This window comes from Juglans microcarpa x Juglans regia, chromosome 8D (assembly GCF_004785595.1).
Source record: "Juglans microcarpa x Juglans regia isolate MS1-56 chromosome 8D, Jm3101_v1.0, whole genome shotgun sequence".
Taxonomy (NCBI): domain Eukaryota; kingdom Viridiplantae; phylum Streptophyta; class Magnoliopsida; order Fagales; family Juglandaceae; genus Juglans; species Juglans microcarpa x Juglans regia.
The window spans coordinates 25,271,334-25,298,287 of record NC_054608.1 but is presented as its reverse complement, the minus strand read 5'-3'; the positions used below and the strand labels follow the sequence as shown (position 1 = coordinate 25,298,287).

At 31.3% G+C, this 26,954-nt stretch overlaps 2 protein-coding genes and 1 long non-coding RNA gene across 3 annotated transcripts; 1 reads left to right on the top strand and 2 right to left on the bottom strand.

Annotated features, from left to right (window-relative positions):
- Positions 1-2,581: 2,581 nt before the first annotated feature.
- LOC121243201 (probable calcium-binding protein CML15) lies at positions 2,582-3,419 on the bottom strand. Its single transcript, XM_041141280.1, has one exon. The coding sequence runs from the start codon at positions 3,292-3,294 to the stop codon at positions 2,797-2,799; it is 498 nt and encodes a 165-aa protein (XP_040997214.1). The 5' UTR covers positions 3,295-3,419; the 3' UTR covers positions 2,582-2,796.
- Positions 3,420-7,429: 4,010 nt separating this feature from the next.
- LOC121243202 lies at positions 7,430-8,191 on the bottom strand. Its single transcript, XM_041141282.1, has one exon. It carries the CDS (start codon positions 8,127-8,129, stop codon positions 7,701-7,703), a length of 429 nt encoding a protein of 142 aa, XP_040997216.1. The 5' UTR covers positions 8,130-8,191; the 3' UTR covers positions 7,430-7,700.
- A 10,470-nt stretch (positions 8,192-18,661) lies between these two features.
- On the top strand, positions 18,662-21,288 carry LOC121243553. Its single transcript, XR_005936177.1, has 2 exons — positions 18,662-18,786; positions 20,972-21,288. It is a non-coding gene; the product is annotated as an uncharacterized LOC121243553 (long non-coding RNA).
- The last annotated feature ends 5,666 nt before the right edge of the window (positions 21,289-26,954 follow it).

The following is a 26,954-nucleotide window of genomic DNA, read 5'->3' as shown; positions in this document are numbered from 1 at the left end:
GGCTTCTAAAAGGAGTAAAAATTTGCAGAAATAGCCTGCCAATTTCTCACTTGCTTTTTGTTGATGATCTCATTATTTTTTGTAAAGCCACTCAACAAAATGCTCAAATGTTCAAAAACTGTTTGGAAAAATACTCTTCTTGGTCGGGCCAAAAAACCATTCCAACAAATCAACCATTCAATTCAGCAAGAATACCCATCTTCAAAAGAAAATAGAGGTTAAGAATCTCTTCGGTTATTCAAATGACTCTTCAAAACTAAAATACCTGGGACTTCCTCTCTCTTTTAAAGCTTCAAAAAAATCCATTTTGAAGATCAACAATAAAGAATTTTTGAAAAACTAGCAGGGTGGAAGGAAAAAGTTCTCTCTCAAGCCAGTAGAATAACTTTAATTCGATCTATTGCTAGCTCAATCCCTTCTTATGTCATGTCCACTCTCTTGATCCCAAAATCAGTCACAAAAAAAATTGACAAAGCCTTCTCAAAGTTCTGGTGGGGATTCCCAATTGAAAAATAAAAAAATTTCACACCCAAATCTTGGAAGTCAATATGCAAACCCAAATTCATTGGAGGTCTTGGTTTAAGATTGACTTCAAATTTCAATAAAGCCCTCTTGTGTAAAATTGGTTGGAACATTTCAAATGAAAGCAATGTCACTTGGAAAACTGTCTTGTCTGGAAAATACTTAGAAAACTCAAATTTCTTTGACATTCTTCCAAAAGCTTCAGATTCTTGGATCTGGAAATGCATTTTAAAGCAAAGTGATTTCTTGAAATAGAGTGTGTTATCAAATCAATAATGGCATAAGCACAAAGGTGTGGTCTGATCCATGGATCCTAACTCAGCTAAATTTCAAGCCAATTCCAAAGAACAGCTCCATCACCTTAGATAGGAACCTAGTTATCTCTGAACTTACAATGGAAGAACCTAGAAGATGGAACATCCTACTGTTACAAGCCCTTTTCCATCCTGATACTGTGACTGAAATTCTGAAAATTCCTCTAGCTCAAACAGATTTTCACAAACAGGAGGATAAACTCAAACGGATGCATCATTCTTCTGGAAAATTCACAGTGAAATCTGCCTATGCTGCCATCACTATGAATTCCAATCCACCACAAGTTCAAACAAACATCTGGAAAAATCTTTGGAAGATAAAAATTCAAGACAGTTTAAATTGTTTTGCTGGAAAATTCTGAATAACATAATTCCAACAAAATCCTTGGTAAAAGGGTTTGCACCACTAACAGAGGAGGAAGCTCAGTGTCCCATATGGAACAATGAGGAAGAGACCCAAGCTCATTTGTTCTTTACTTGTCCTTTTACCAGAATTCTTTGGAGGCAATCACATTGGCCCTTAGATATTACATGTTTTGCTAATCATGAAATTTGTGATTGGATTGAATGCATCATTTCCCCTCAAAGAAAAGTTGAACATTTTGGATAGAGAGGAGCAAGACTTTCAAATATTTGCTATCAATGCTATGGACATTATTTGGTTTTTAAGAAATAAAATTGTTCATGAGTCTCTAATTTCAAATCTTGATAATTTTATTTCTAGCACTTTGAGAACTTATAAGGAACACTGTAATGCGTGGGACATTAAAAAAGTAAATGACAGCCATGACTGGAGAGCTACACCAAACGGGCATTACACTCTATTCTTTGATGTAGCAGTTAGACAAACAGGTAGCACAGCAGCAGCGCTATGCAGATCAGATGAGGGCTACCCAATTTTCGTCATAACAAAGCATATTGATAATCATAACCCAAATCTAGGAGAAGCCACTGCGATGAACATTGGATTAGAGGAGGCTAGACGTAGCAATATAAAAAAACTAGTCATTGCAGGGGATTCACTAGTGGTTCTGCAAGGGGCAAATCATCCTAAAAAAGTAGCCGATTGGACCATCCAGCTTGTAGTCAATGACATCAAATCTTTGCTAAACTCTTTCGACAGCTGGCACACTAGAAAGATACATTGAGATCAGAATCGATGCGCGCATTCCATTGCGCAGTGAGCAGCTTCCAAGAATTTATATGGATGCGCATGCATACCCATTTCTTTTATTCCACCTTGTATGTTGGATTTCCATATCGGAAAAGACCCTCCTTTTAGTTTACACTAGTTGATGATGTACAGTTTAATTTAGTTTTTGTAGTTGTAAGAATGGTTTTAATTATGAATCAATCTATCTTGTTGAGAAAAAAAAAAAAGAAATAGGAAAAAGCCATGGTGGGTGGTAAAGTCTACGGAATTATTTCAAACGTGAGGTGCTTCAGCTTCTTTGTATTCTCAGTTCTAATCTCCGTTTGCATGAATGGTGGTAGTCTGCCTATTTTTACCTATGAGATAAGTTTATAAAAAAGAAAAAGCAAAGTGCTTAGATATTCTTGACAAGAGATGTGTTTTTTCTGGTAGAACTTGGTCTCAATCATTTGTATAAAGTTGGTTTGAACTATACGACGATTAGTTAGGCTGCTGTATCCTTGAGGAGACGAGTCAAGAGGAAGCATGCTGATTCATTTGAAATTTTGTCTACCGCAGACGGCTTATATCTTTAAAGATAGCGAAATTTTCTTCCCTCAACCTAAAACCAATTTCATTTTAATAGAATTGTTCAAATAGAATTGTTCAAAGGACATGAATTTCTTCATGAGCATAATTTACAGTACTAATTAAATCTCTGTGGCTGTAACCATCTAAAATTAGTCAAACAGAGATGATAAATTCTGATCATATCAACAAGAATGATCATCATCTTGAAAATGAATAATAAATAAATAAATAAATCAGTCAGGAAAAAGCGAGGCCTAGAAAACCAGAAGCAGACTTTGCCATTACAGCAGCAAATTCATGAAAGCTAATGACACCATCGCCATTAACATCAGCTTCCTGGATCATCTCCGTGAGCTCTCTGTACGTTAATGGCTGACCCATTTTGGCCATAGATCCTGCCAGCTCAGCCGCAGTTATGTAGCCATTGCCATCCCTATCGAACGATCGGAAAACCTCCAAAAGCTGCTCCTGATTTATCAGTACTTCTTCGTTCATGTCGGGCAAAATGGCGTTGACCAATTCGTCAAACTCGACGAAGCCATTGCCGTTGGAGTCAATGTTGGCTAAAAGGACGTGGATTTGGTCGCCGGAGGGCTTGAGTCCGATGGACCTAAGGAGTGCAGCAAGCTCTAGGATGGTCAAGCTGCCGTCTGAGTCCATGTCAAATCTTGCGAAGATGTCCTTCAATTGCTTGAGTTGATCATGATCATGATCATCCACCTTGAGTGAAGCCATTTTTGTAATGCAAACATAAAAAATAATAAATAATAAATAAAAGCATAAAAATGGAGACGAATGATCAGATCAAGAGATGAGAATGAATGTATGGGTGGTGGAGGAGGAGAAGGTGGTGCATGCTGTTTTATGAGTTGTTATGGGTGTGAGGTTTGGATTTTGTTTCCGAGTCATATTAGGAAGCACCACGACCATATTTTGACAATCATTAAAAAAAATAATAAATGATTTTTTTTTAAGAATTTTAATTTTTTTTAGTACGAGTAGTACTACGTGTACTTATATTTTTACTTATACACTTTTACTTACAAGACTTATTCTATTAGTTTTCTTATGAAATTTTTAAAATTTCATGATTTTTAATATATTAATAACTGACATGTGGAGAATTAATTTTTTTGTGAATTTTTCTTAAATACATTTAACATTTTCCTTTTCCTTTTTAGTATATATAAGTTTGGTTAAAAATAGGAAAGTTGGTTTTTATAATCGATGGTTATTAAATATAATTTCCTTGATAATATATATATATATATATATATATATATATATAATTGCCAAGAAAGGTATTAATTATTATTCTCTTATTTATCATCCTCTCGTCTGATCTCAAAGAAAATAAATTAATCTAATTATCATCATTTAATAGATTATATATAACATTATTTATACATACAATGATTAAAAAGATGATCAATAATATTTTTTTTTAATTGACAAAAATAAAGGCTCATTAATAAAATCACGGGATGCGTCCTCTTGTGTAAAAAAAGAATTGCCAAATGAGGTGTTAAGCATAATTTTCATGGACAATGAGCGGTGGCTCTAATATGTGTTTTTTTGTGTTTTTTTCTAAATTATTTTTTATATAGATTTTTTTAATATTTTTAAATATTTTAAAAAAATAAAATAAATTTAGAAGTCATTAAAAAACACTTTTTTAATCAGAAAGTAAAAGACAAATTATTAAAAAATACTTACTTAATAATTTTTTATTTTACTTTATGATTCTGAAAGTATTTTTTAATAATTTTTTTATTTTTTTTAAAATATTTAAAATTACTAAAAAATTCTATATAAAAAAATTTAAAAAAGTACATACTAGAACCAGCCAGAGCACATCGATGACTCTAGCATTATTCAATTTTCTTTATTTGTATGTGAAGCAGCCAGCAAGGGTGTCGGTGCATGTATTTTGTCGCTTTCATGCAAAGACACGTGATAAGATTCTATGGGCTGTTCATGTTTTTCTTCGTGCTTTCATGGAAGCTTGCTATTACCTTTTCGATCTAAAAGAAAAATAATATTTATAGTTTTAAAATATAAAAATATTAAGTAAATTTTTTATTTTATTTCTCAATTTGATTGTTTATGTGTTTTAATTTTTAATTTTAATTTTTCTTAACCATCAAGAAAGTGACTAGTATTATTAAATGTGTATTTTTTAAAAATATTTAAAAAATATTTAAAAGAAAAATGGAGAAAAATTAGAAATATACTAGGAGCATGCCCAACGATACATACTGGGCGGCCCCGCCTAGCATTTTTCGGGTGCTACTTCTCAATCCCATAATTTTGCTCCATCAAAGTTACCACTAGTGCAATTGCATCCTTTTTTTTTTTCTTTTAAATATTTTTTAAAAATTTTAAAAAATAAAAAATATGCAATTTACTAGTAGTCACTTTCCTTAGCTATTAATAAAAAAAAAATATAAAAATAAAATACACAAACAGTCAAAGTGAGGTGGCAAAACTAATAAGTAGACTCGACACGTGAAATATTTAACTAATGAGTTAAATATAGAGTTAGAGTTTAAACTCAGATCTTTGCTATGATAACATGTGAAATCATCAATTGTCTTAAAAATTTAAAATAATAAAAAAATGTAGGGTTTTATTATTTATTATATCCTTAACAATAAGGCATTTGAAATTCAGAATCATGAGAGCTGAGGGTTTAATTTCAATCAACATTCTGGCAAATGAAGAAGAAAAAATCTATTCATTATTATTTTTTTCATTATCCTCTCACCATCCCATGATGTGACATTAGATGTTAGATTCACAAATAAAATATAATAAATAGTATTTAATCATCTAATGCTACATCATAAAATTATGAGAAGATGATAAAAATCAGGATGATAAATAGCATTCCTCATACATTATTCAATTCCTTTTATTGCAAAACAATCAAGGTAATAAATGGTCTTGCTTTTATATAACGGAAACGCTTCTGAACGGTGTTTTGTATAAAGTGGCTTTATCGGAGACCAATAAAAAGCTGCCACGTAAACCTTCCTCAATTCTCACTTTGGAGACGCATAGCAGGGGATTACATCTTCTCATTCCCACTCAAAGTTCTCTCTCTCCCGAAATCCTCCCGCTGTCACTCGAAGCACTCTCTCTTCTTCGATCTGGAAATCCAAATCCCTAATCTCTCTCACTCCTTCCCTCTATCTCTCCTTCGATCTTCAAGAAAGCAAACTGAGGCCAAAAAGCAAACAGTGGCCAAGAAAATATAACCATGTGACCTGCAATTTCTAATATCTGTCATGGAAGACATCCCCTTGCTCTCGCCGTTCAGTCCCGCTCCCACGTCCTTTCGGTCTTTACCTTATATTTTTTCTCTCTCCTTTTCTTTTTTCAACAAGCAATCCAAACACATTTTCAGTTTTTCACTACCTTTTTATTTTTTAAAAGTAAAAAAACAAAAACAAAGAGGAATTTTCTTTATTAGAGGTATGCTGCATCTATATCTATATTTGTGTCCACTTTGCCCTTTTGTTTTAGCCTTTGCGTGTTTGGTTCTATCCGCGTGAGTCGTTTTCATTGATCTTTAATTTGTTTTTGTCAAAAAAATAATAATAATGGTATAGGAGTCACAGAGTCGATCTTGTTTTAGGCCAGGAAGCAAATATTCCATGCAAGATTAAATGTATTATTTTCTGCTTTGTTGTTGATATGTTTATGGTTGTGTCTTGTCTTTCCATATTGAAGTGTATCTTCTGCTTGCACTATCCCTAGTCATTAGAACTCATGATTTTTTGTCACAGTAAATTGAGATTTTTGAAGTCCATATGGTGGATCAAAGGTGCTCCTTCGAATTTGGGATGGTCTACTTTCTAGTAAGTTTGGTGTTGAGTTCAAGACTCTGGATGTTCTAGTTGCATGCCGTTTGTTTTTTATTCATTTAAATTTTGCGCTCCTTAAGCACTCTGATTTATCATAGGCTGCCTTCAACACTTGAAGAATCACTAGAGTTTTTTTATGCATTTGCAGTTTTCTCGACTCAGCACTCACATGTGTAGAGAACAACTGCATACTCACATGGTCTCCATCTTTCGGATCGAGAGACAGAGAAAGTGAGCGAGGTAGTGTGAGGGTTTGGATTTTCTCGAGAGGCTCAGGAGAAAGAGAGAGTTAGAGAGCAAAAAGAGAGAGAGACAGAGAGAGTGAGAGAGTTATTCTCTGTTTATGCGGTCAACATTTCACTCATGATCTCCTGACGTGGCAAGCTGGCATTGGTCTTTGATATATAAGTTTGATAGGAGACACCGGTTATAAGTTATTCTTTTTATATAAAAAGCTTGTAAATTAAGAAGTAATCCATCCAGAAGTACTCCATCCATATTGAATGGGCATGCATGGCTCCATCATGCCAAAGAATAATACACATTGAAAAAAAGTAAAATTAATACTGTCAGCCAGGTTCCATTCATACATACAGCTCATGTGGGGCTGGATCCATCTCCAAACAGTCAGCAAAGGGTCCCACCTAAATTTTTAATTTTTCTCAACTCATGCGGCTAAATAACAAAATTTACAAAATTTCTATATCCAATCAGTTTGCGTATTCTTGCAATACGCAATCCATTGTGGTTGGTTACGTTATTTTTTAATATAAAATAATTAATTTGACTAATTATTTATAAAATATATAAAAATAATTGTATATTACAGAATTCATTAAATAATGCAGACTCCAAAATCTTCAATTATGTTATAGCCTTTTTTTGACCAGCTTTTTTTTTTATAAAAATATACTATTTATCACGTCAAATTTTGTTAATTTATAAATTTATTTTTATAAAATTTATGCAAAGTTAATTAAAACATTTCTCATTAAATAAACATTAATTGGTGGTATCTTTTTTTCTTTGTTCTTCTCTTTATGATTTACGAAATCTCTTTTGAGAGTGACATGCATGCATGCATACATATGCAAAAATATATTCAAATATATGAATCAAGGTACAAATTAAACAAAACCAAAAAGTCTGATCTTACAACTCCCTTAAAAAAAAAAAATTAAATAATAAAAAAAAAGGGAATGTTACAGCAGCTTGAATATGAAATTATTTCCACGCATGCAGATTGCATAAACCCACCATCAATAATCAAGCCTATAGGGGAGGTAATTGATTCTCACCATCTTTAACGTTGACACCATTTTTCTCTTTGCCAAATCCCATAATCTTTGCTCCAATTTCAACATCGCCGGATATACACCGCGGCCTGCACTTCCGCTTCACCCACCCAAAGAAATCTCTGTCTCCGATACTCTCCATGGGAGAAGCTGCCCTTTTTGTACACCTCTTTCCCAGCAAGCACGAAATAATAGCAAGAACTGTTAGAACTGACATCACTACAAAGAATGGGCCAAGAGACCCAGAAGAATGCCAAGCACTGCTACTGCTGCTGCTGCTTGATGCAACTTCAGGAGTCATCAGGGTTTCCCCAGCTGGCTGTTGCTGCTCAGGCAGTGATGCTGATGTTGTTGCCATTCTCGTGCTGAGTTGAAGTAGAAACAGCTCTGTTTGATGGAAATACATTCATATATATATATATATATATATATATATATATATATATATATTGAGAAGTACTTCTCTGTGATAAAGTGGTTTTTGCTTCTTTACCATGTCCATAAGTGCATGAATGCATGAGTGGAAGACAACATGTAAAGCAAGGGCTATATATTAAGGGAGAGACTTTTTATCCGTTTTTGCTTTTGAGATGGTTTGCATGCTTGCAATTGCATGGCCTTTGACAGAAAGTGGTCTTTCCCTTTGTTAAGAAAAATAAAAGAAGAGTGAGATTCCTTTGTTAAAGTGAATTCCACGTGAAAGTTTGGTCCTTGTTTCTTTCTTAATACCTCTTTCCCCATAAGTTAAGCTTTAAAAAGGAAAAAGAAACATTTGCCATTGTAAGTTATCAAGATCAGAAACAAGTCATGATCAGGCTGAGCGCATACCTCCCTAAATAATTACAACTAAGGCTAATCTCTAGGCCGAATACTGAGTGGTAAGAGTTTTGATCTTAGGAGTATGGTCGCTCTAACGGAAGAAATTCATGAACCTAATTCATCTTATAAAATCGGTTCTACAAGAGAGGATTAATCATTCTTTATAATCATATCCAAAACCTTCCACAAGCAATATGTTAAACTCATAAATTTCTTCATGACTAACATTCGAATCATCTTGAGTGTAAATAAATTTTAGGAATGATCGCAAATTTTTTATTGAATTAACTGATGTTCATTTGTGGGAATTATCAAAATTAGTTGAAACTCGAAACTTTATTCTGATATATCCAATGCCAATAAAAAAATTTTAAAACTTTCAGGCTGCAAAAATTAGGTAAGTAACGATATAATGTAAATTAAGATTAACTTAGCTACTTAAGTGCAACTAATTAATGACGTTTTGTTATCCTTAGTATAAACTTGGAATCAGATCATCGTGTAAAAGAAAGGCAGGCTGCTTGACGACAGATGCTCACAAAGGGCTGGTTTGGTTATACAAAATCAAAATATCTCATATAATCTCATATCATATAATCATTATAATTTTATTAAATTCACCCACAAATATAATAAACAATTCAACTTTTTCAAATTTTAAAATAAAAATAATATTATATTAATATTTTATTTAATTTTCAATGAAATATATTATTTTATCTCATCTCATTTAAACTGCGTAACCAATCGAGACCTAAAACTTGGTATATCTCTAGCCATGTACACTATTTATTTGATCCAAAAAGGATCTACCCACTAAAAGGTTGGGCCTAGTGATCTCTCTTGGATAGACAATTGCTTGATTGTTTTCTCAAAGTTAACGATTTTTTTATAAGCAAATATGGGTCTACGCTACAAAGTTCTATATAGCTAGGGCTCTAATAAGCTATGTACGTGAGAGATTATAGGAAATTAAAGTGTTATGTATTATGTTGCATATAAAAATCACCATCTTAATAGGCCCAACTAAGGGCCCAAGGCATGTTGTAAGCCCATATTAATAGAAGAAGGAAAACAGAAAGGAAAAGACAAAAGGCCTGAATTTCAGTTGTGAAATGACATAATTAATATAAGAGTGGTGATACTCTACCACTTGCACGTGCCTATTTTGTGTGTCATCTAGTATAAATTATATATATTTTTTAAATATGTTTTAAACATTTTAAAAAATAAAAAAATATATAAATATACTAATAGTCACTTCCTTAACTATTAAAAAATAAATGAATGAACTATTAAAATGAGAAAACAAATTAAAGAAGTATAGTAACATTATTCTTAATATAAAGCTGACTCAAGGATTAACTGAGGCTTCATTTGGATATGGGAACAGACCCTAAGGAAGTGGTATAAAGTAATGAGACGGTTGTAGAAAAGGAAAATGCACGACGAAGGCATGGGTACTTCACACACCAAGATCTCATCTCCTTCAACCTCTCATTCATTCCACCTTCATTACAATTGAATTAACCCGCCAAGGTGTGATTATATTATAAGAGCTTGTAAAATCATTAAATATAGTGTATTTCTCCCCCCAAAAACCCATGAACCTAGACCTTAGTACTCGACTACATAAATCTTTAGGAAAAAGCTACTATGTCCACCAAACTTGACCGTTTGGTAAAAAATAAATTTTTTTAATTTTTTTTATTTAATGATTAAGGAAGTAATTTTAAGTGTATTGATGTATTTTTTTTATCTTTTAAAAATATTTAAATATATTAAAAAAATATAAATAGAAAAATAAAAAAAAATTATAAAAGTAACTAGTGGAATGAGCGGTGCTACTCAGACAGCAGAGTAGCACTGCTCAAATCTTTATACATGTCTTCCTCTTTTTTTTTTTTTTTTTATACACTTTTTATTGTGGATCAATAGTTAAGTAAAATTAAATGACCTTATTTCAACTTTTAAAATGTAAAAAAAAAAAAAAAAAAAAAAAAAATAAGACGGTGGACTAACCATTAGAGCTATTTAATACCATATACATCAAAATAATTCTAGTTAATATTGTAACTATCACCTTTTTGAATAATGACTCCATAATAGATTTGTTAAACTTATAGGGGTGCTACCCGCCCTACCACCCATCCCACACCCCATCCCTGTTTGGGTGGAGTGACCAAATCGACCCCTGCACCCTGTTCTCAATTGGGTGGGGTGATTGTCCGCATCTGCTTGTGTTGGTGGTGGATTGATGCCATCACCATTCGGCCACATCAACTGAAAATAAAATTTTCATAAAAAATTCAACAAAATTGCATATACATAAAAAAAATCGCAACCACCCAATAAATTGCACAGACCTCCAAATCTGTGCACAGACCGACAAGCCACAGCTACAACCATGGGTCAAAAAACTTATAGACTCATGATCAGAGTCGTGAGTCTTTAATTTATAGATCTTTGGTGGCAACCATTGTCTTAACATCGTATATTGTAGTTTGACCATGACCCATGACAACAGAGAAAGAAACTAGGCTAAGAGAAGGGAGGAGAGGAAGATGAGAAGAGAAATGAGAGAGAAGAGAGGATGGTAAACTATGAGGCCAGAAAGGCGTGAAAGGAAGGGAGAGAAGAAAAGAGGAGAGAGGAAGGGAGAGGGGAGAGGAAGGGAGGACAGCGAGGAGAATGAGAGAAATGAGAGAGAGAGAGAGAGATTACCCTATTTATAGTTAGGGATTTTTTTTATTATATATGATATATATATATATATAGATGGAAAAGTCTTCTTGTAAACTACTTCGCGCATCAAACTGCCTACCGATGTTAAATGTAAGGCATCCGTTTAATGAAACAGTGTAAATTGAAGACAAAAATGATTTTTGTGAGATAGAGGACATTCTTTTTCTCTCAAAATTTTTTTTCTTTTATTTTTTTCAATAAAAAAAGCTATGTGAGTGTTGGTACGCAGTTTGATGTGTCAAACTGCTTTATATAGATATATAAATGGGCGAGCGGGTGGGCAAGTAAAACTCAAGCGGGGGCAGCGCCCTACTCAGCACCTACCCCTGTCTTATTTATCGGGTGGGCGCCTTCCCGTCCACTTGCCCGATGCTGGCGGACTGGGTATGGGTACCCATCCCGCATCCTTATTAAATTCTCACTCTTAATTCTCATTTAATTTACTTTAATAATTGATCGATAATGGGATTAATTGTGTTATTAACTCTAAGAGCTCGAACGAGCCCTATTTATGCACAAGCTTATGCCATTACCCAAATATATCAAACATGAGAATATTAAAATCTGGTTTACATTTGGAAAATAGAAAAGAATAACATTATTTACACTATTTATTTTGGGACCCATTATATTCATAGAAAAGTTAAAGTGCAAATATTTTTATGTAAACTAATGTGACAGTCCCTACATTAGTAATGTAGTTGGTATGTTAATAAAAGGATTTGTAAATAAATTTATTCAAAAAAATTATTAGATGCGACAAAATCGATTGTAAAAATTAAATGAGTAGATCTTGTTCATTTGTTTTTTTAAGACAATCCATCTAATAATTTTTCACAATATAAGTCTAACTCAAAATATTACAAATAAGTACAAGTCTAACTCAAAATATTACAAATAAGAGTAATGCTTGGTACATTGTTAGAATATGCAACATTTGTGCCGTTCCTTTAAATAGTGTGGCCACTCATGAAAAAGTGAATATTTTTGTATGAGGTGTGGCCTACATTTTTTCAAATAGATTATGCGGAACTTGGATCCCATAAAACTTTAAAATCATTTCCCATTACTCTTGCAATAACTCACAAACACACTTGATAGACATTTGTAGGGAAATTTCAGGCTAGATAAAAGTGTTCTTTTTTTCTTTGGACAAAATATAATACAATACAAGCAAAAATAACTAGATTCACAGTGGTTTAAAAATAAAGTTCGGGTCAAGGGAGCTGGATGAATGGCATGGGGATGCTACCAATAATACTATTGGAAGCTGCCCATTTTGCAATATTGTGCGCAACATAATTGTCATTTCTATAAATTTTTCTAGCTGTCAATTCTTTTGAATTGTTGATGATCATCATGAGATCCTTGATTATAGGAGCAATCTTCCAATCTAAGGTGATTTGTTGGATGTTTTTCACAAAACTAATGACAATCTCATTAGAGTGTTTGTCCCAAAAGTTGGTGTTTGACAAAGAAATTGGAAATTCTTTGATTGTGCACCCTTGATCCCTATTTAGAGACCACAAACACTAGTTGGAAAGGGCAAAATCTATTTGACTCAATCAAACAGTTGCATATCTGGACATTTCCTGAACCAACACCTCATTGGGAAACATCATTAAGGGGAGGATGCAAATTCAATGGGGTGCACCGTTTGGTGTGGTTACCCCCGTGAGACAACATTTCCCACTTGAACACACAACAAATGTGACTTATATAGTTGAGTATTTTTATCTTGGTATTAATATAAATTTTTCACAACTCAACTCCTATTTGCAACTCCTACAGATCGGCATCAGAGCATGACAAATATTTACGTGCACACACTTTTGTCATTATCTTATCTTACCACACCATTTATTATATGTTCTTCCACTAATCACATATTAGGGGTGACTTCTGTTCAATATATCCTTAGCGAACGATATCAATTATCTGTGACTAAATAAATATTCTTGTCACAATTGATGACTTACATTGAATACATAAAACATATATCGATTTGCATAGAACTTTTATTTAAGTATTTCCTCTAAAGGCCATTCTTAAGGCTTTCTTTAATTACCTTATCAGTTACTTTACAAATAACTAACCATTTATTTAGGTAATTCCTCATAACTTCATTTATCTAGGCATTCCCAAAATTTTCTAGGTTATGTATGTTAATCATATGATTACTTTACTCAGGTATTTTCAGCCTAATTTTAGCCACATATTCTCTGAATTTCTTCAAAAACAATCTCTTTGTCATTGAATACATTCCCAACTCAATTAAGGAAACAAAATTAATTTTAACCTTACATCTTTCCACTATATCTAAAATATAGTGATAATGCACATCAATATGTTTTCCTTTAGAACTCTGTGCTCTACTTTTTATTAATGAGATGACAGACTAGTTATCTCAAAACACATTGTCTAGTTCAATGGATGTATCCAAATTTAAGATTTTTCATCCAATATGTCCATTTGTAGATTTTTCATCATTTACATCACTTCTAAAATCAGCTTCACTATAGCCAATCAATTCTAGATCACTTATTCCAAAGTACAATTTCATATTTTTGGTACCTTATAAATATCTTAATATACGTTTTACTGCTTGTCAATGCTCCTTATTTGGATTAGATTGATGTTTACTTACCAAACCTACTGCATAACGAATATCGAGTCTCGTACTTGTCAATGCATACATGAGACTTTCCACAGCTTGAGCATAGGAAATTTTAAACATCTCATTTGTTTCTTGTTTAAAAAAAGTATGCACTTTACAAACAAGTATACTTCAAGATTTACAATTTTTCATAACAAATCTTCTAAACAATTTGTCTAAATATTTTTCTTGATCTAAATATAAAATTTTTGCATTCCTATCTCTTGAAATTCTTATATCAAGAACATTGATCATCTCACTCATGTTTTTCATTTCAAATTTAGATTTTGAAACTTCTTTTGTTTTACACATCATATCCAAAAAATTACTCACCAACAATATATCATATATATATATATATATATATAATGATAATACTGTTATTTTACTGTCATTTTTTCATATATATATATATATGCAGTAATCTAGTGAACTTGTTTTATATCTAATTTCCAAAATTGTTTTGGTGAAATTTCAAGTATCATTGTATTGAAAATTGCTTAAGTCCATACATGATGTCTTTAATTTGTAGACTTTTTCTTCATATCTTTCAATTTGGAATCCCTCATGTTGAATCATAAAGATATCCTATTTTAATTTACTATTAAGAAAAACTATTTTTACATCTTTACATCTAATTGATGTAAATCTAAATTCATTTTTACAACTATAGACATGATTATCTATGGATGTAAATTTCGCCACAAGCGAATATATATCCACAAAGTCTACACCTAGTTGTTGAGTGAATCCATTAAATTTTGCCACAAGCGAATATGTATCCACAAAGTCTACACCTAGTTGTTGAGTGAATCCATTAAATTTTGCCACAAGCGAATATGTATCCATAAAGTCTACACCTAGTTGTTGAGTGAATCCATTGGCTATTAATCTTGCTTTATATCTTTCCAAACTTTCACTAGCATTAAACTTCTTTTTAAGAACTCACTTGCAACTAATAATTTTTCTACCATTTGGAAGTTTTGTTAACTCCCTCAATTCATGTTTCATGGCTCCAAGCCATTTATCTGGATCAACACAATTGATTATTTCAGAACAAGTTTCAGGATCATTTTTTAAATATTCAATGCTAATATTAAAAGCATAATGATCTCGAAATAATACTGATGGCCGTTTGTTTCTTTTACTCCCATTGTCTCCAGCATCAATTCTTGAGGATTGGTTTTGATCAGGCTTTCTTTTATTTCCATTACTCTGTTTCCAGTAACGTCAGAATTTTTATTGTCAAATTTTATAGAAATTTGTTGATTTTCATGATCATTCAACAAATCTATTTGATCAACTAGAGTAATTAAGTTTGTATTTTCTAAGAAAATAACATCCATATTTTCGATCAATCCTCTATCAGAATGATATAATTGATAAACAATTATGATTTCTACATACCTAATAAACCTACATTTCTAAGTTTTACTTTTTAATTTATTTCTTAGTTACATTGGGATAAGCATTTGTGCCTTACAACCACACATTTTGAGTTTTATTAAGTCTGATTTATGGCCCGTCTATCTCTAGTAAAGTGCAATATATTTTGCTTTGGTTTCAACTCTATTTAATATGTACACTACAGTCGGCAATACTTTCTCTCAAATATGTGTTGGTAGATCAGCATATGACATCGTTAATCTTGTTATATTTAATAAATTTTTATTTCATCTTTCTACAATTCCATTTTGTTAAGGTTTATATGGTACAATATAAATATGTTTTAAACTATTTAATTTATAGAAATCATTCGAAACTTTAAATTCACTTCCTCTATCACTTTTAGATTTTTAACTAGGTTATCCAACTGGGTTTCTACAACTATTTTGTATTCTTTAAATTTCTCGATTGCTTTATATTTATGTCTAAGTAAAGCCTATATTTTGAATAGTAATGATTGAAAGTAAAAAATACTCTATTTTTCCATAGATTTTATTAAATATATTATTAAATAAAAATTTTCAAATATCATTGACAATCTTTCCGACACCACAGCATTACAAATACAAACATATAAAAAATAAAAAAGCGGATTTTGTTTTGATATTCTTTTTCTTGACTTCACCGACAGACATAAAAGAAATTATAATAATAATAATAAAAATTAACGTAACGGCACTACACACTCGGCCCTTTGACCATTGCATGTGACATGTCAGTCCTTGGTTTTCACTTTCCTTAATTAACGATTAGAATCCGCGTAACTATATCTACTTTTTAGGAAAGTTGAGAGCTTTTTTCGGATCGAGCTTTTAAATAGGAAAGACTTGGAAATTTTTTACCCTTTTTTATTTTTTATTTTATCGAAGTCTAAGGTCGTGTTTATTTTTATAAACTATACATTCTCATCTAATTATTATAAATTTTTTAAACTTCTATATAAAATATAATAAATAATTTAATTTTTTCAAATCATAAAATAAAGATAATATAAAAAATTATATTCTAACAATATTTTATTAAACTTTTAACTTTTATTTCATCTACTATATAAACAAACGAGATCTAAGATTTAAAGCGAAAAAATAGATACATCTCGTCAAATTTATGAAAAATTCAATTTATAAAAATATAATATTATTTAAAGGCCTTTATAACTCCATGTGAATAATACATCTAGTAAAGTACTTCACATTATATAATTTGATATGAAATAGAAATTTTAAAATTTAAAACTTACTAATTAAATTTTACAAATAATGTGGACAACGGTATACTCTACCTATCGACTTGAAAATAAAATAACTCAAAATTTATTGAACATTAAAGAAGTAGAATTCACTTCATTTGTCGATATCTCTACCACTTTAAACTTGGTTAATAACTCTTAAGGATTCAAATCCAACAAGAAAAAGTATGGCCCTAAAATATTTATTTCTCATTCAATGATGTTTGAAATAATTAACAATAATAAATATTATAGAATTTATTTTATATGTTTATCTCCTATTTGAAGCTTTAAAATTTTGACAAAAAAAGAAAAAATATATATATCGTAGTTTGAAATTATTATTTAATAATTAATTATATATAAGGTGTGGAATGAAAAATAAATAAATAAATAATGTAAGTAGAAAATATTTTTTTGACATATGTTGCTGATTGTATGGATCTCTCCATATGTATTCAAGTTGGGAAATGATACACTTCCTGCTGAGGGCTACCGCGGGTAGCTCCCGCTCTCATTTTTTTTTAATATTTTATTTTACTTAGTGATTAAAAAATATGTTTTTTAATAATATTGTGATTTTTTATTTTTTTAAAAAATATTTAAAAGTGTTAAAAAATACATATATGAAAAAGTAATAAAAAAAAAAAATCTTAAGACTAACGGTAGCTCCTATCGGGAGTTAGAAGCGGTGGCTGAGCCATCCATTCAAGTTTAATCATTAGTAATATTATATTAATTTCATATTAAATTGTCTTATTATTTAATGTGATGTAATTTGAGAGATTTTCTAAAATAGTGAAATAAAGATGACTTAAGCTGAGAGACGTTAATTAAATATAATTAAAAATGGTTGATCCAAAGAAAAAATATAGTAGAGAGATTCTTTTTTACAACTTTATTGACGTACCAAGCATATCATTACGGTAGTATTTCATATCAATTAACATAAAAATATTAATAATTTTTACTTTTTATTGGTATGTAGCATAATTTATCTATCACATTGTTTAATATAAAAAATATATATTTTTAATTTTTTTATAATTGAAGTGAATTTATTTAGTTTGAGAAAACTTAGTGCTTGTTTGGATAAGTAAATAATTCTCAGAATTTTCAAAATCTCGTAATTTAATTTTCAAATATTACTCAAACATAAAATATGTTTCAATATTAGATTTTCTACATTTTCATCTACTCATCATCCAATATAACTTTTACAAATTTTAAAATAAAACACAAAAATTAATAAAATTTTTACAAACCCAATAAAATATGTTCATTCAAACTATTTCAATATTATTTACAAAATTATAAGATTCTCCAAATAGATTATTAATTTAATTTTTGAAATAGTTTGAATCATTCCCTTAATATTAGATGATTAATTTAAATATATTTTCTTGAATAATATTATATATAAATTCAAAACATATAAATGAGTAATACTAGATATAGTTGTAGAGTGCACAACACTACGTAATTTTTTAGAAAAAAAATGTGGTCTACTATTAAGAAATTAAAAAATGTTAGAGTTACGGCTGCGTTTGGATGTTGAACTGAGTTGAGTTGAGTTAAGTTGAGATGATAAAATATTGATAGAATATTATTTTTTAATATTATTATTATTTTAAAATTTGAAAAAGTTGAATTTTTTATTATATTTTGTATTGAAATTTGAAAAAATTGTAATGATGAGTTGAGATGGATTTATGAACCATACGAAGATGAATGTTGGATCTCAATAATATTTTTTTGTTTAGTGATTAAGGAAGTGTTTTTTAGTAATTTTGTGAATTTTTTTTTAAATTTTTTTTAAGAATATAAAAAAAATGAATGAAAAAAAATCAAAAGCATTGCTCTAAAAAATTATTTTTTTCTATATAAATTTCGTATTTATTTATGTTTTTTAAAATTGTGCGACAGTTAGACCGTCGTTACGTGAAATATATTTCTCTTTTGTTTTTGTTTTATTCAAAGGATTTTTTTTTTTTTTTTGGGGTGAAATTCTCCTCGTGACGCTCGACTGAACGGAGTTGGAGTGTGAAGAACTGAAGATCGTAATTTCGCAATACGTAATACAACAAAAAAGGCAACCTCAAAAAGTCACTCTGTGTCACTCTCTTTGCAAAGCGCAGAGAGAGAGAGAGAGAGAGAGAGAGACGTACGGTAACGATGACTCCTAAGATTCCTGGTTTCAACTCACTTGCTCTCTCTATATGTAGATGCGATTTAGGATTTTTGCTAAAGGGGCGACTCAGCTCTTTGCCTTTTTACTCTTCATGGGATCTCTTTGGTGTGTTCAGATCTGTGCTGTTTGACCCCATTGCTCGTTAGTACTGTTCTCTGTTTGTTTATTTTGTTGGTGTGTTTTGTGGTATCGAGGTTTCACGTTTGATCCAGCTGTTAGTTTCTGCTTTCAAGTCTTTGTTTTTTGTTATGTTTTGTTCTTTGTCGTCAAGAAAATACAGGCAAAATAGTATTTTTTTTTTCTCTGTTGTAGATTTTTCATTTGTGTTTATTTTGTCAGTGTCGGGCTGAAGTCACTGGAGGCAGCGGTTCATCGACCTCTTCCTGAGAATTTGTTGTGACATTAACACAAAACATGAATCGGTCGATAAACCTCTGCATCCAGCGCTCACCCTCTCTCTCATTTTTTACATTTATTTCTTTATTTTCATAGTATTCTCTGTTTGGTTGCTGAGAAATTGAAGGAAACCAAAATAAAACTAATATCTTGTTTATACTGATCGGTATGAAAAGGTGTGGGGATGGGTCTTTATTTAATTCCGCCTTTGTTCTGGTTCGTGTATTTCCGTTACATGGAAATAGAAAGAGCACAGAGCTATATAGACTATAAAATTTAATCCTCTTCCGTTTGTACTGCTTTCTTAGCAACGAAATGATGAGAGACATTTATAATAATTGCATGCCTTAAAGAACATATGAGTGGAGCTATATCTGTTATTGATTGGCACCGGTTATCCGGAAACAACATCCCGACTAATCCCGAACAGCATCCCGACTAATCTCGGAGTGCACAGGCTGTCGGCAAGTAGAACTATATCGAACTATATCTATCAAATCGATGTGGGTATTGTCAGAACAGAATCATAATCATGCTTTGATTGTTTTAGCCGTTGTTTTTTATTCCACATTCTATTTCTACTTACCGAGTTATCTGTTTTACTCCAGCTATGATCAGATATTCGAATTGATTTTTTTTTTTTTTTGGATTGTAATTTTGCAAGAATTGGGATTTATAGACGGATGTATTCGTAGATGCCTCTTTTTTTTTAGTTTTTTTATTTTTTATATACCCTTTTTTGCAATTTAGAACATTTTATGCTGTGTGGTGATATATTTTTAAGTAATCTGCAGGTTTTGAGATGAATGATTTATGGGAAATCGGCCAGTTTTGTGGCCTTTCAAGATGAGTGTGTTTGTATGTGGCAACATCCTAAGATATGGTGGTAACAAACTATTTTTGTCATGAGAAGGGTTGATATTAAGATGATGAGGATGAGCATGATCAAACTGCTTTTGACCTCACAATTTTATTATGATGAATACTGTGATATGATATGAAGAAACGAAAAAATAACTATGTTGTTTGATAAACATGACAAGTTTTTTCTAGGACTTTTGATGCTTGTTTGTTTCAATTGTTGCGCGATATTTTGTTCCTCAGCAAGTTCGACTTATTTTCGAGCTTGATTGTAGTTTAATGCTTGCTGTTATTGAAACTTCACTTACTTTTTTGTTTTTCTTTTAAACTTTAAAATCCTCAAATAATGTTCTCTGCTATTAATTTGCAGTGAGATTTAAATTTTCAGGTACCTCCTTACCATTTAGCAAGAGAAGTCTTTCTTTTTGTTCTGTTTGTGCTCTATCTTGTGTGGAGTAACTTCTGGATAGCTTTAAATTCTAAGCCAGTTCTTCATGAAATTCTTAAGATGGAAAACAATAGCTATTCTTTTTTTCTTTTTTTTTTTTTATCATATTCTTTCTGTTTAGTTTACTATGCATTAGACTTTAGTAATTTCTTGTTCTTCAAATTTTCATTCTACTGTTAGGATTAGCTTTGAGGTTTTAAGTGTTCTCTTGATTATATTCTGTGATCAATCATTCCGATGTTTTCGGCTCGTTGTAAGTGAATGAAGAGGATTGGAAAGTACAGCTTGAAGATCAAGATCTCCTGAAACTCTTACAGAATTGTTTTGGTTACTAGATTAATTTGTTTTTAATTTCCAGAACTAGTGGTTTTCTTTTCTTTTCTTTTCTTTTCTTTTTCCCCAAATGAGAATAATTGGAATTGATTCTATGCCAACTACATGTCATTTTGCTTGAGCAGGTGGTCGTAAAGTTATAACTTGTTTCTACCTCTGATAATGGAAAAAGAGTATCTTTGAAAGGAAGTTCTGAAGTGGCAGACATGGTATTGTTGTAATGTCTATGAAAATGAGGGAAAATCAACAGTTTTGAGTGCAAGTTGCCAGAGTATCGTCCAGGTACTTTGTTGGGTTCCTAGAGCAGCAGAAAAAAAAAAGAAAAAGCATTTTCTTGTGCTGTGGATATTCCCATTATTTGGTTCTTTGAGCTTATGAAGAACTTGACATGCTGACCTAATTATTCTCTTCACTCCAATGGAAGATTTTCATGCTGACTATTTCCTCTTTTTTTTTTTTTTTTTTCTTGTTCAGTCAAAAGGGTTTACCTTTTCTATTGTTATCGTTATAAGTTTTTATTTTGGGATTTTGCAATATATCAGTCATTATTTATTTCTATACTTCATATTTGATAGTTTAGTTTTATTTCATAAGATATAAGATATAAGATATGATATAGTAAATAGTGACTGACTAGAAGAATTATTCTGTGTTCGCATCTCTTAAGTAGAAAACAAATAAATGTCTTATACAAGGAATACTTGTTCTTATTCCCATTCTTATCCTTTCCATTAATAGGCGACAGTACGTACGGTGTTTTCACTGTAAGTAAAAGCAAAAACTTTAAGATATTCAAGTCTAGATAGTGATATTACTACCATTTATAAATTAAAGCTTAAAGTGTAAATTCTCTACAAATAATTTACACTTTAAGCTCGATGACTGTTTATAGCATAAAAAAATCTAACTCAACAGAGTCCAAAAAAAGAAGGTATATATTAAGAGCCTATAAGCGATTTGGCACATCAAATCGTGTATTAACACTGACATGATTTTTTTTATTGAAAAGAAAAATTTTGAAAATAGAAGAAAGGTATCTGTCTCATAAGAATTATTTTTATTTTCAATTTATACCATTTTATTAAACAAATGCATTATATGTCAGCATTTAGTACGCGAACTTGTTTGCATGAAGTGATGCAATTTGTGCAATTTTCTGAGTAACCAAACAGATATTAACAGTTTCAAAGTTTGCCCAAATAGTTGAGGACAAGTTCCATTACTAGGGTGCCCATGAATCTCCCAACCAAGGAATTGTGACAGACCAATAATTGTGGAGATAATGAAAATGACATTGAAATCATGATGATAGCTAGCTGTAGGAAATGTTGCATGAATGCGTGGGCTAATGTGTACCAAAGAAAATGACCAATATATATTGACATTGAAATGTGATGGCAATGGCACATCTTGTCATGTATAGAGGAGGAAGATGGAGATAAGGGAGCACTAATTACCTTCACCTACACCCAATATTAATGCTTTTTATGCATTCCCTTCTCTCTCTCTCTCTCGGTCAAAAGCTACTTCTTAGGTAGCTTCTATAAAGTGTATACCGACAAAGTGTATCGATCAGTATTTTTTTAATATTTGTATATTGAAATCATTTTGTATTGATCCTCGGTGGATGTAGCATTGTCAAATGCTTGTAGCTAGCACATCCATAGATGAAGTTGGAGCCTAGATACAACTATACCTATAAAGATTTTCTTAACAAGTTTTTTTTTTTTTTTTTGTGTGTTTGTATCCCCATTAGTGTGTTTGTGTGTATGTATTTTTTTTTTTTTAAACTCTAAGGTTCCGTTTGTTTTCGTAAATGAAACGAGATAAATTGAGATTAAAATTAAAATTTAAATAAAATATTATTAAAATAATTTTTTAATATATTTTTTTTTATTCTAAAATTTGAAAAAGTTAAATTATTTATTTTATTTTATATAAAAATTTAAAAAATTTATAATAATTACATAAGATAAGTATTGTTTATGTAGATGAATAAGAAAGTTTGATTAGTAGTTGTATGCTGCCTCCGGTCCATACGGCCCTATGGGTTTCACCAAGAAAAAACATATATAACCTCTTACTATTTACACAATTTCTATACATTATTTTTTTTAATTTTTATTATTATTTTTTCTTTTATCAAAAATTTAATATATGAATAATGAATAGAAAAATTAAATTAGTTTAAAAAGAATAAACTAAAACAAAAATTAAAAATTAAAAATTAAAAATTTAAAAATTTAAAAAAATATGATATGTGAAGGTTGGTGAAATTGCGTAGCATAGTCTTTCACCAATGGGTCTCTGACTCTCCATCCGTCCTTGCGTTTCCACTCTATGATGCTGGAGTCATGTGCCATTGTCAGGATAGCATATGGTTCATGCAACGCCTTTTTTTTTTTTTTTTAAGAGAATTTATTTATGAGAAATGATTTGTAAAAATTTTTAATAGATAAGTTTTATATAAGTTTTTGTAAAAAAGTATATTTTACCTAAAAAAAAGTGTAAAAAAATTATTTTTTATTAGTGAGATATACTTTTTTATAAATGGCTTGTATGAAACTTGTCTATTTGAAGTTTGTATTCTTTATTTATCAGGTAGCACTATGGCCACCAATGATGGCTCCCGAGAGATTTTATTTTTTTTATTAGTGCATTTCTTGTTTTTTTTTTCATATATTTTTTTTAATCTCCTTTAATTTTTTTTAAAAAATTACAACATCATTAAAAAAAATACTTTCTTAATCACTAAGTAAAAAAAAATTAAAAATTAAAAATTTTCTTATTTATAAATCTTATTTTTTACACCTCTAATGCGATACCCCATATGATATAGATAAGGATGGGTGGTGTATGAGATCTCACATTGTTTGAGAAGGAGAAATTCTTGCTCTTTATAAGGTTCTAATAGAGTTCTAATTGTATCATTAACTAGTTTTTTTGAAGTATAAGCTATGTGATTTGAACCTTCCATTGAGACGTTACATCTAACATATCGTTGTTATGAAAGTTTTCAACACTAGTTATGCTAAAAATGATTGGTGTTTCGATTTTTCTAAAAATTATAATGAGCCATACTAAAAGCAGTATGTTAACACATCAACTTATATGTAGCAAAACAATTTTTCAATAGTTTTATATTATTTCAGATAACATTTTCTATTCTTAAAGTTGTTCTTAGCATGGAATAGACATCTTCCTAACAGCTAAGAGCAATCAGATTCAATGTTCCCTTCTTACTACAGTTTTAAATATTCATTGATGTCGTAGTAGACATCGCAAACGGAAAACATATCACGATCTTGAAGGTGATCAGACTATGACAGCTCATTTCATACTTTTTTTTTAATATTTTATTTTAATTTATTTTGAATAATTATCCAATAAAATAATTTTCCTAAAAAAAGTGGTAGCCTAAATAAGTTAAGTTTTATTAGGCAAAATTTAAAGATTAAACTATTTGCATAGCCACGTACAAAATTCATAGTCATGCTACGTACACAAACTGTAACATAAAATCACGCAGGAATAATGCATGAATAACATAATTCTTTATTTAAAAAAATGATTTCTATATTTACAATTTTATGCAGATAACAATATGTATTGACGTGTCAATTATTAAAATTATAAAAATTTTAAAATTTAAAGTTTATATTAAAAATGCAAAAATAATAAAATGAGATCGTTACTCAATATGTATAATATTATATTTAAAATTATACGTACACGAAGCATTACTCTTTTCATTTACCTCGGTGTATGATGTTATGTTTCGGTGTATGATGTTATGTTTCAACATGCACTTGGTCATTTTTCAAATTCAAAATAGGAAAAATTACCATAACACCACGTGGGATTTGATGTTGTTAATTATAGAATACTATTCATAGAGTCCAAAAACTAAGATCTCGATTATTTTTAGAAAACATCTTATCTTATCTCACCTCATCATTATAATTTTTTAAAATCTTCACACAAAATAAAATAAACAATTCCACTTTTTCAAATTATAAAACAAAAATAATATTAAAAAATATATTTTAAAAATATTTTATTCAACTTTTTAATTTTAATCTCGACTCATCTCATCTTATCTTTGAAAATAAACGAGTCCTAAAAGAATAATGTTAGTTTATTCTCTCATTTTATCTTTTCATTTTGACTGCTTATATATTTAATTTTTTTTATTTATTGATTAAAGAAGTAATTATTAATATATTAGTATATATTTTTTATTTTTAAAAAATATTTAAAAATAGAAAAAAATAAAATAAAAAAGATAAATTTTATCTCGACAGCACACCGAACTATTACTGCCGAGCGGTAGCCTAAGCAGTACTCTTAACTAAAAACCCATCTTTTAGAGTGATATCAAATCAGTCGTTTTATCCACCTTTTCAACAGAAACCATTAGGCAGATCTCCCACACATTATCTAAACCGGGTTGAGAGAGAGAGAGATGATGGATGAGAGGTGGAGAGCGAGAGACAGGTGGAGGGCGAGATAGAGAGACCGAGAGAGAGGTGGAGGGCTTGGCTGGCTCAGAGGTGCTCAGGGAGGAGTCACGGTGGTCAGGGGAGGTGCTCTATGGAGGTAGAACGGACGCAAGCTGGCAATAGGGCCGTCGGTGGCCCCGAGCCCGAACTCATGTGAAACCCATTTTATGAGTTGTTTGTGTGTGTGCGACGGAGAGGGAGAGGGAGGTTCGTGGTGGTTGGGACTGCAAGAGGTGGTCGTTGGTGTGAGGTGGTGGAGGTGCGGTGGCCTGGGTGGTTGCGTACGGCGGCGCAAGTGAAGAGAAATGTGGCTCCCCGACTCCCACGTACAAATAAACACGGGAATCGTGACGTCGGGATGATGACAACACGGGTCACGCATCCCAACTATAGTGCCAAGTGTGTGCAATATGCAAAAGTGCACAGTAAAAATCGCAGCGGATAATCTAAATAAGTCAGCTAAGTACCAGAATTTTAAATATAAATATTCAAAACAAATTATCCTTAAAAAGTTATACAGTCATCCCAAATATATTACAAAGGCAATACATAAATAATTGATAAAAACGAATCTTGATAAATAGGAGCAATCCCAGATCACTTCGCCAACGGAGCCAAGCTAAGGCTCATCATCCTTATCTGCATCAAAATCTGCGATACCATAAAATGGTACCATAGGTAAGTATAAACTAAACAACTCTCGGGATAAAAACATATTAATGCAACCAACATGCATTCATATGACAAAATACATTTAGCCATAAAATACCATTTTTTCCTGAAAAATGATTATTTCCAATACACGCCAAAATCCCATTTTGGCCAAAAAATATAGTTCGTCATTTTTTCAAAAAATGATTCACTCAAAACAAACCATTTATCGGACACTGTAGGCGGGAATAGCAGGCAGGACTCTACTATCGTCCCTGCTTACCACTATCCCTGCCGTGTGTACCGTAAGCAGGAATCACAGGCGGGACACAACCACCATCCCTGCTCACCACCATCCCTACCGCGTGCATTGTAGGCAGGAATCACAGGCGGGACTCTACCACCATCCCTGCTTACCACCATCTCTACAGTTCCTTTCCACACAATAAATATTTATCACACATAATAAATACTAATCAGAGCACTGTAGGCGGGACTCACAGGCGGGACTATAGTACCATCCCTGCTTATCACCATTCTTACCGCGTGCACCGTAGGCGGGAATCACAGGTGGGACACAACCACCATAGCTGCTTACTACCATCCCTATTGTGTGCACCGTAGGCGGGAATCGCATGCGAGACTCTACCACCATCTCTGCTTACCACCATTCCTACAGTCTCTTTTCCTTTTTCTCAAACCAGTCAATCCAGTCGTTTTAAACACACTCAGAATCATTTCACATGAAAACCCAGTTTTTAATAAACACATGAACATGAATGTATGTACACGAAAACCCAGTTTTATTTACAAACATGATTATGCGTGCAATATGCCATGTACATTAACAACGCCATAACAATAACCAACAATGCAAACCAAACACACAACAACTCCGTCCACAATCCATCCGACCCCCGAACTCCTCGAATTCAGTCCGGCATAACCAACAAGT

Coding starts and splice junctions, on each gene's coding strand:
- LOC121243201 (XM_041141280.1), bottom strand. CDS start 3,294: ATGGCTTCACTCAAGGTGGATGATCATGATCATGATCAACTCAAGCAA.
- LOC121243202 (XM_041141282.1), bottom strand. CDS start 8,129: ATGTATTTCCATCAAACAGAGCTGTTTCTACTTCAACTCAGCACGAGA.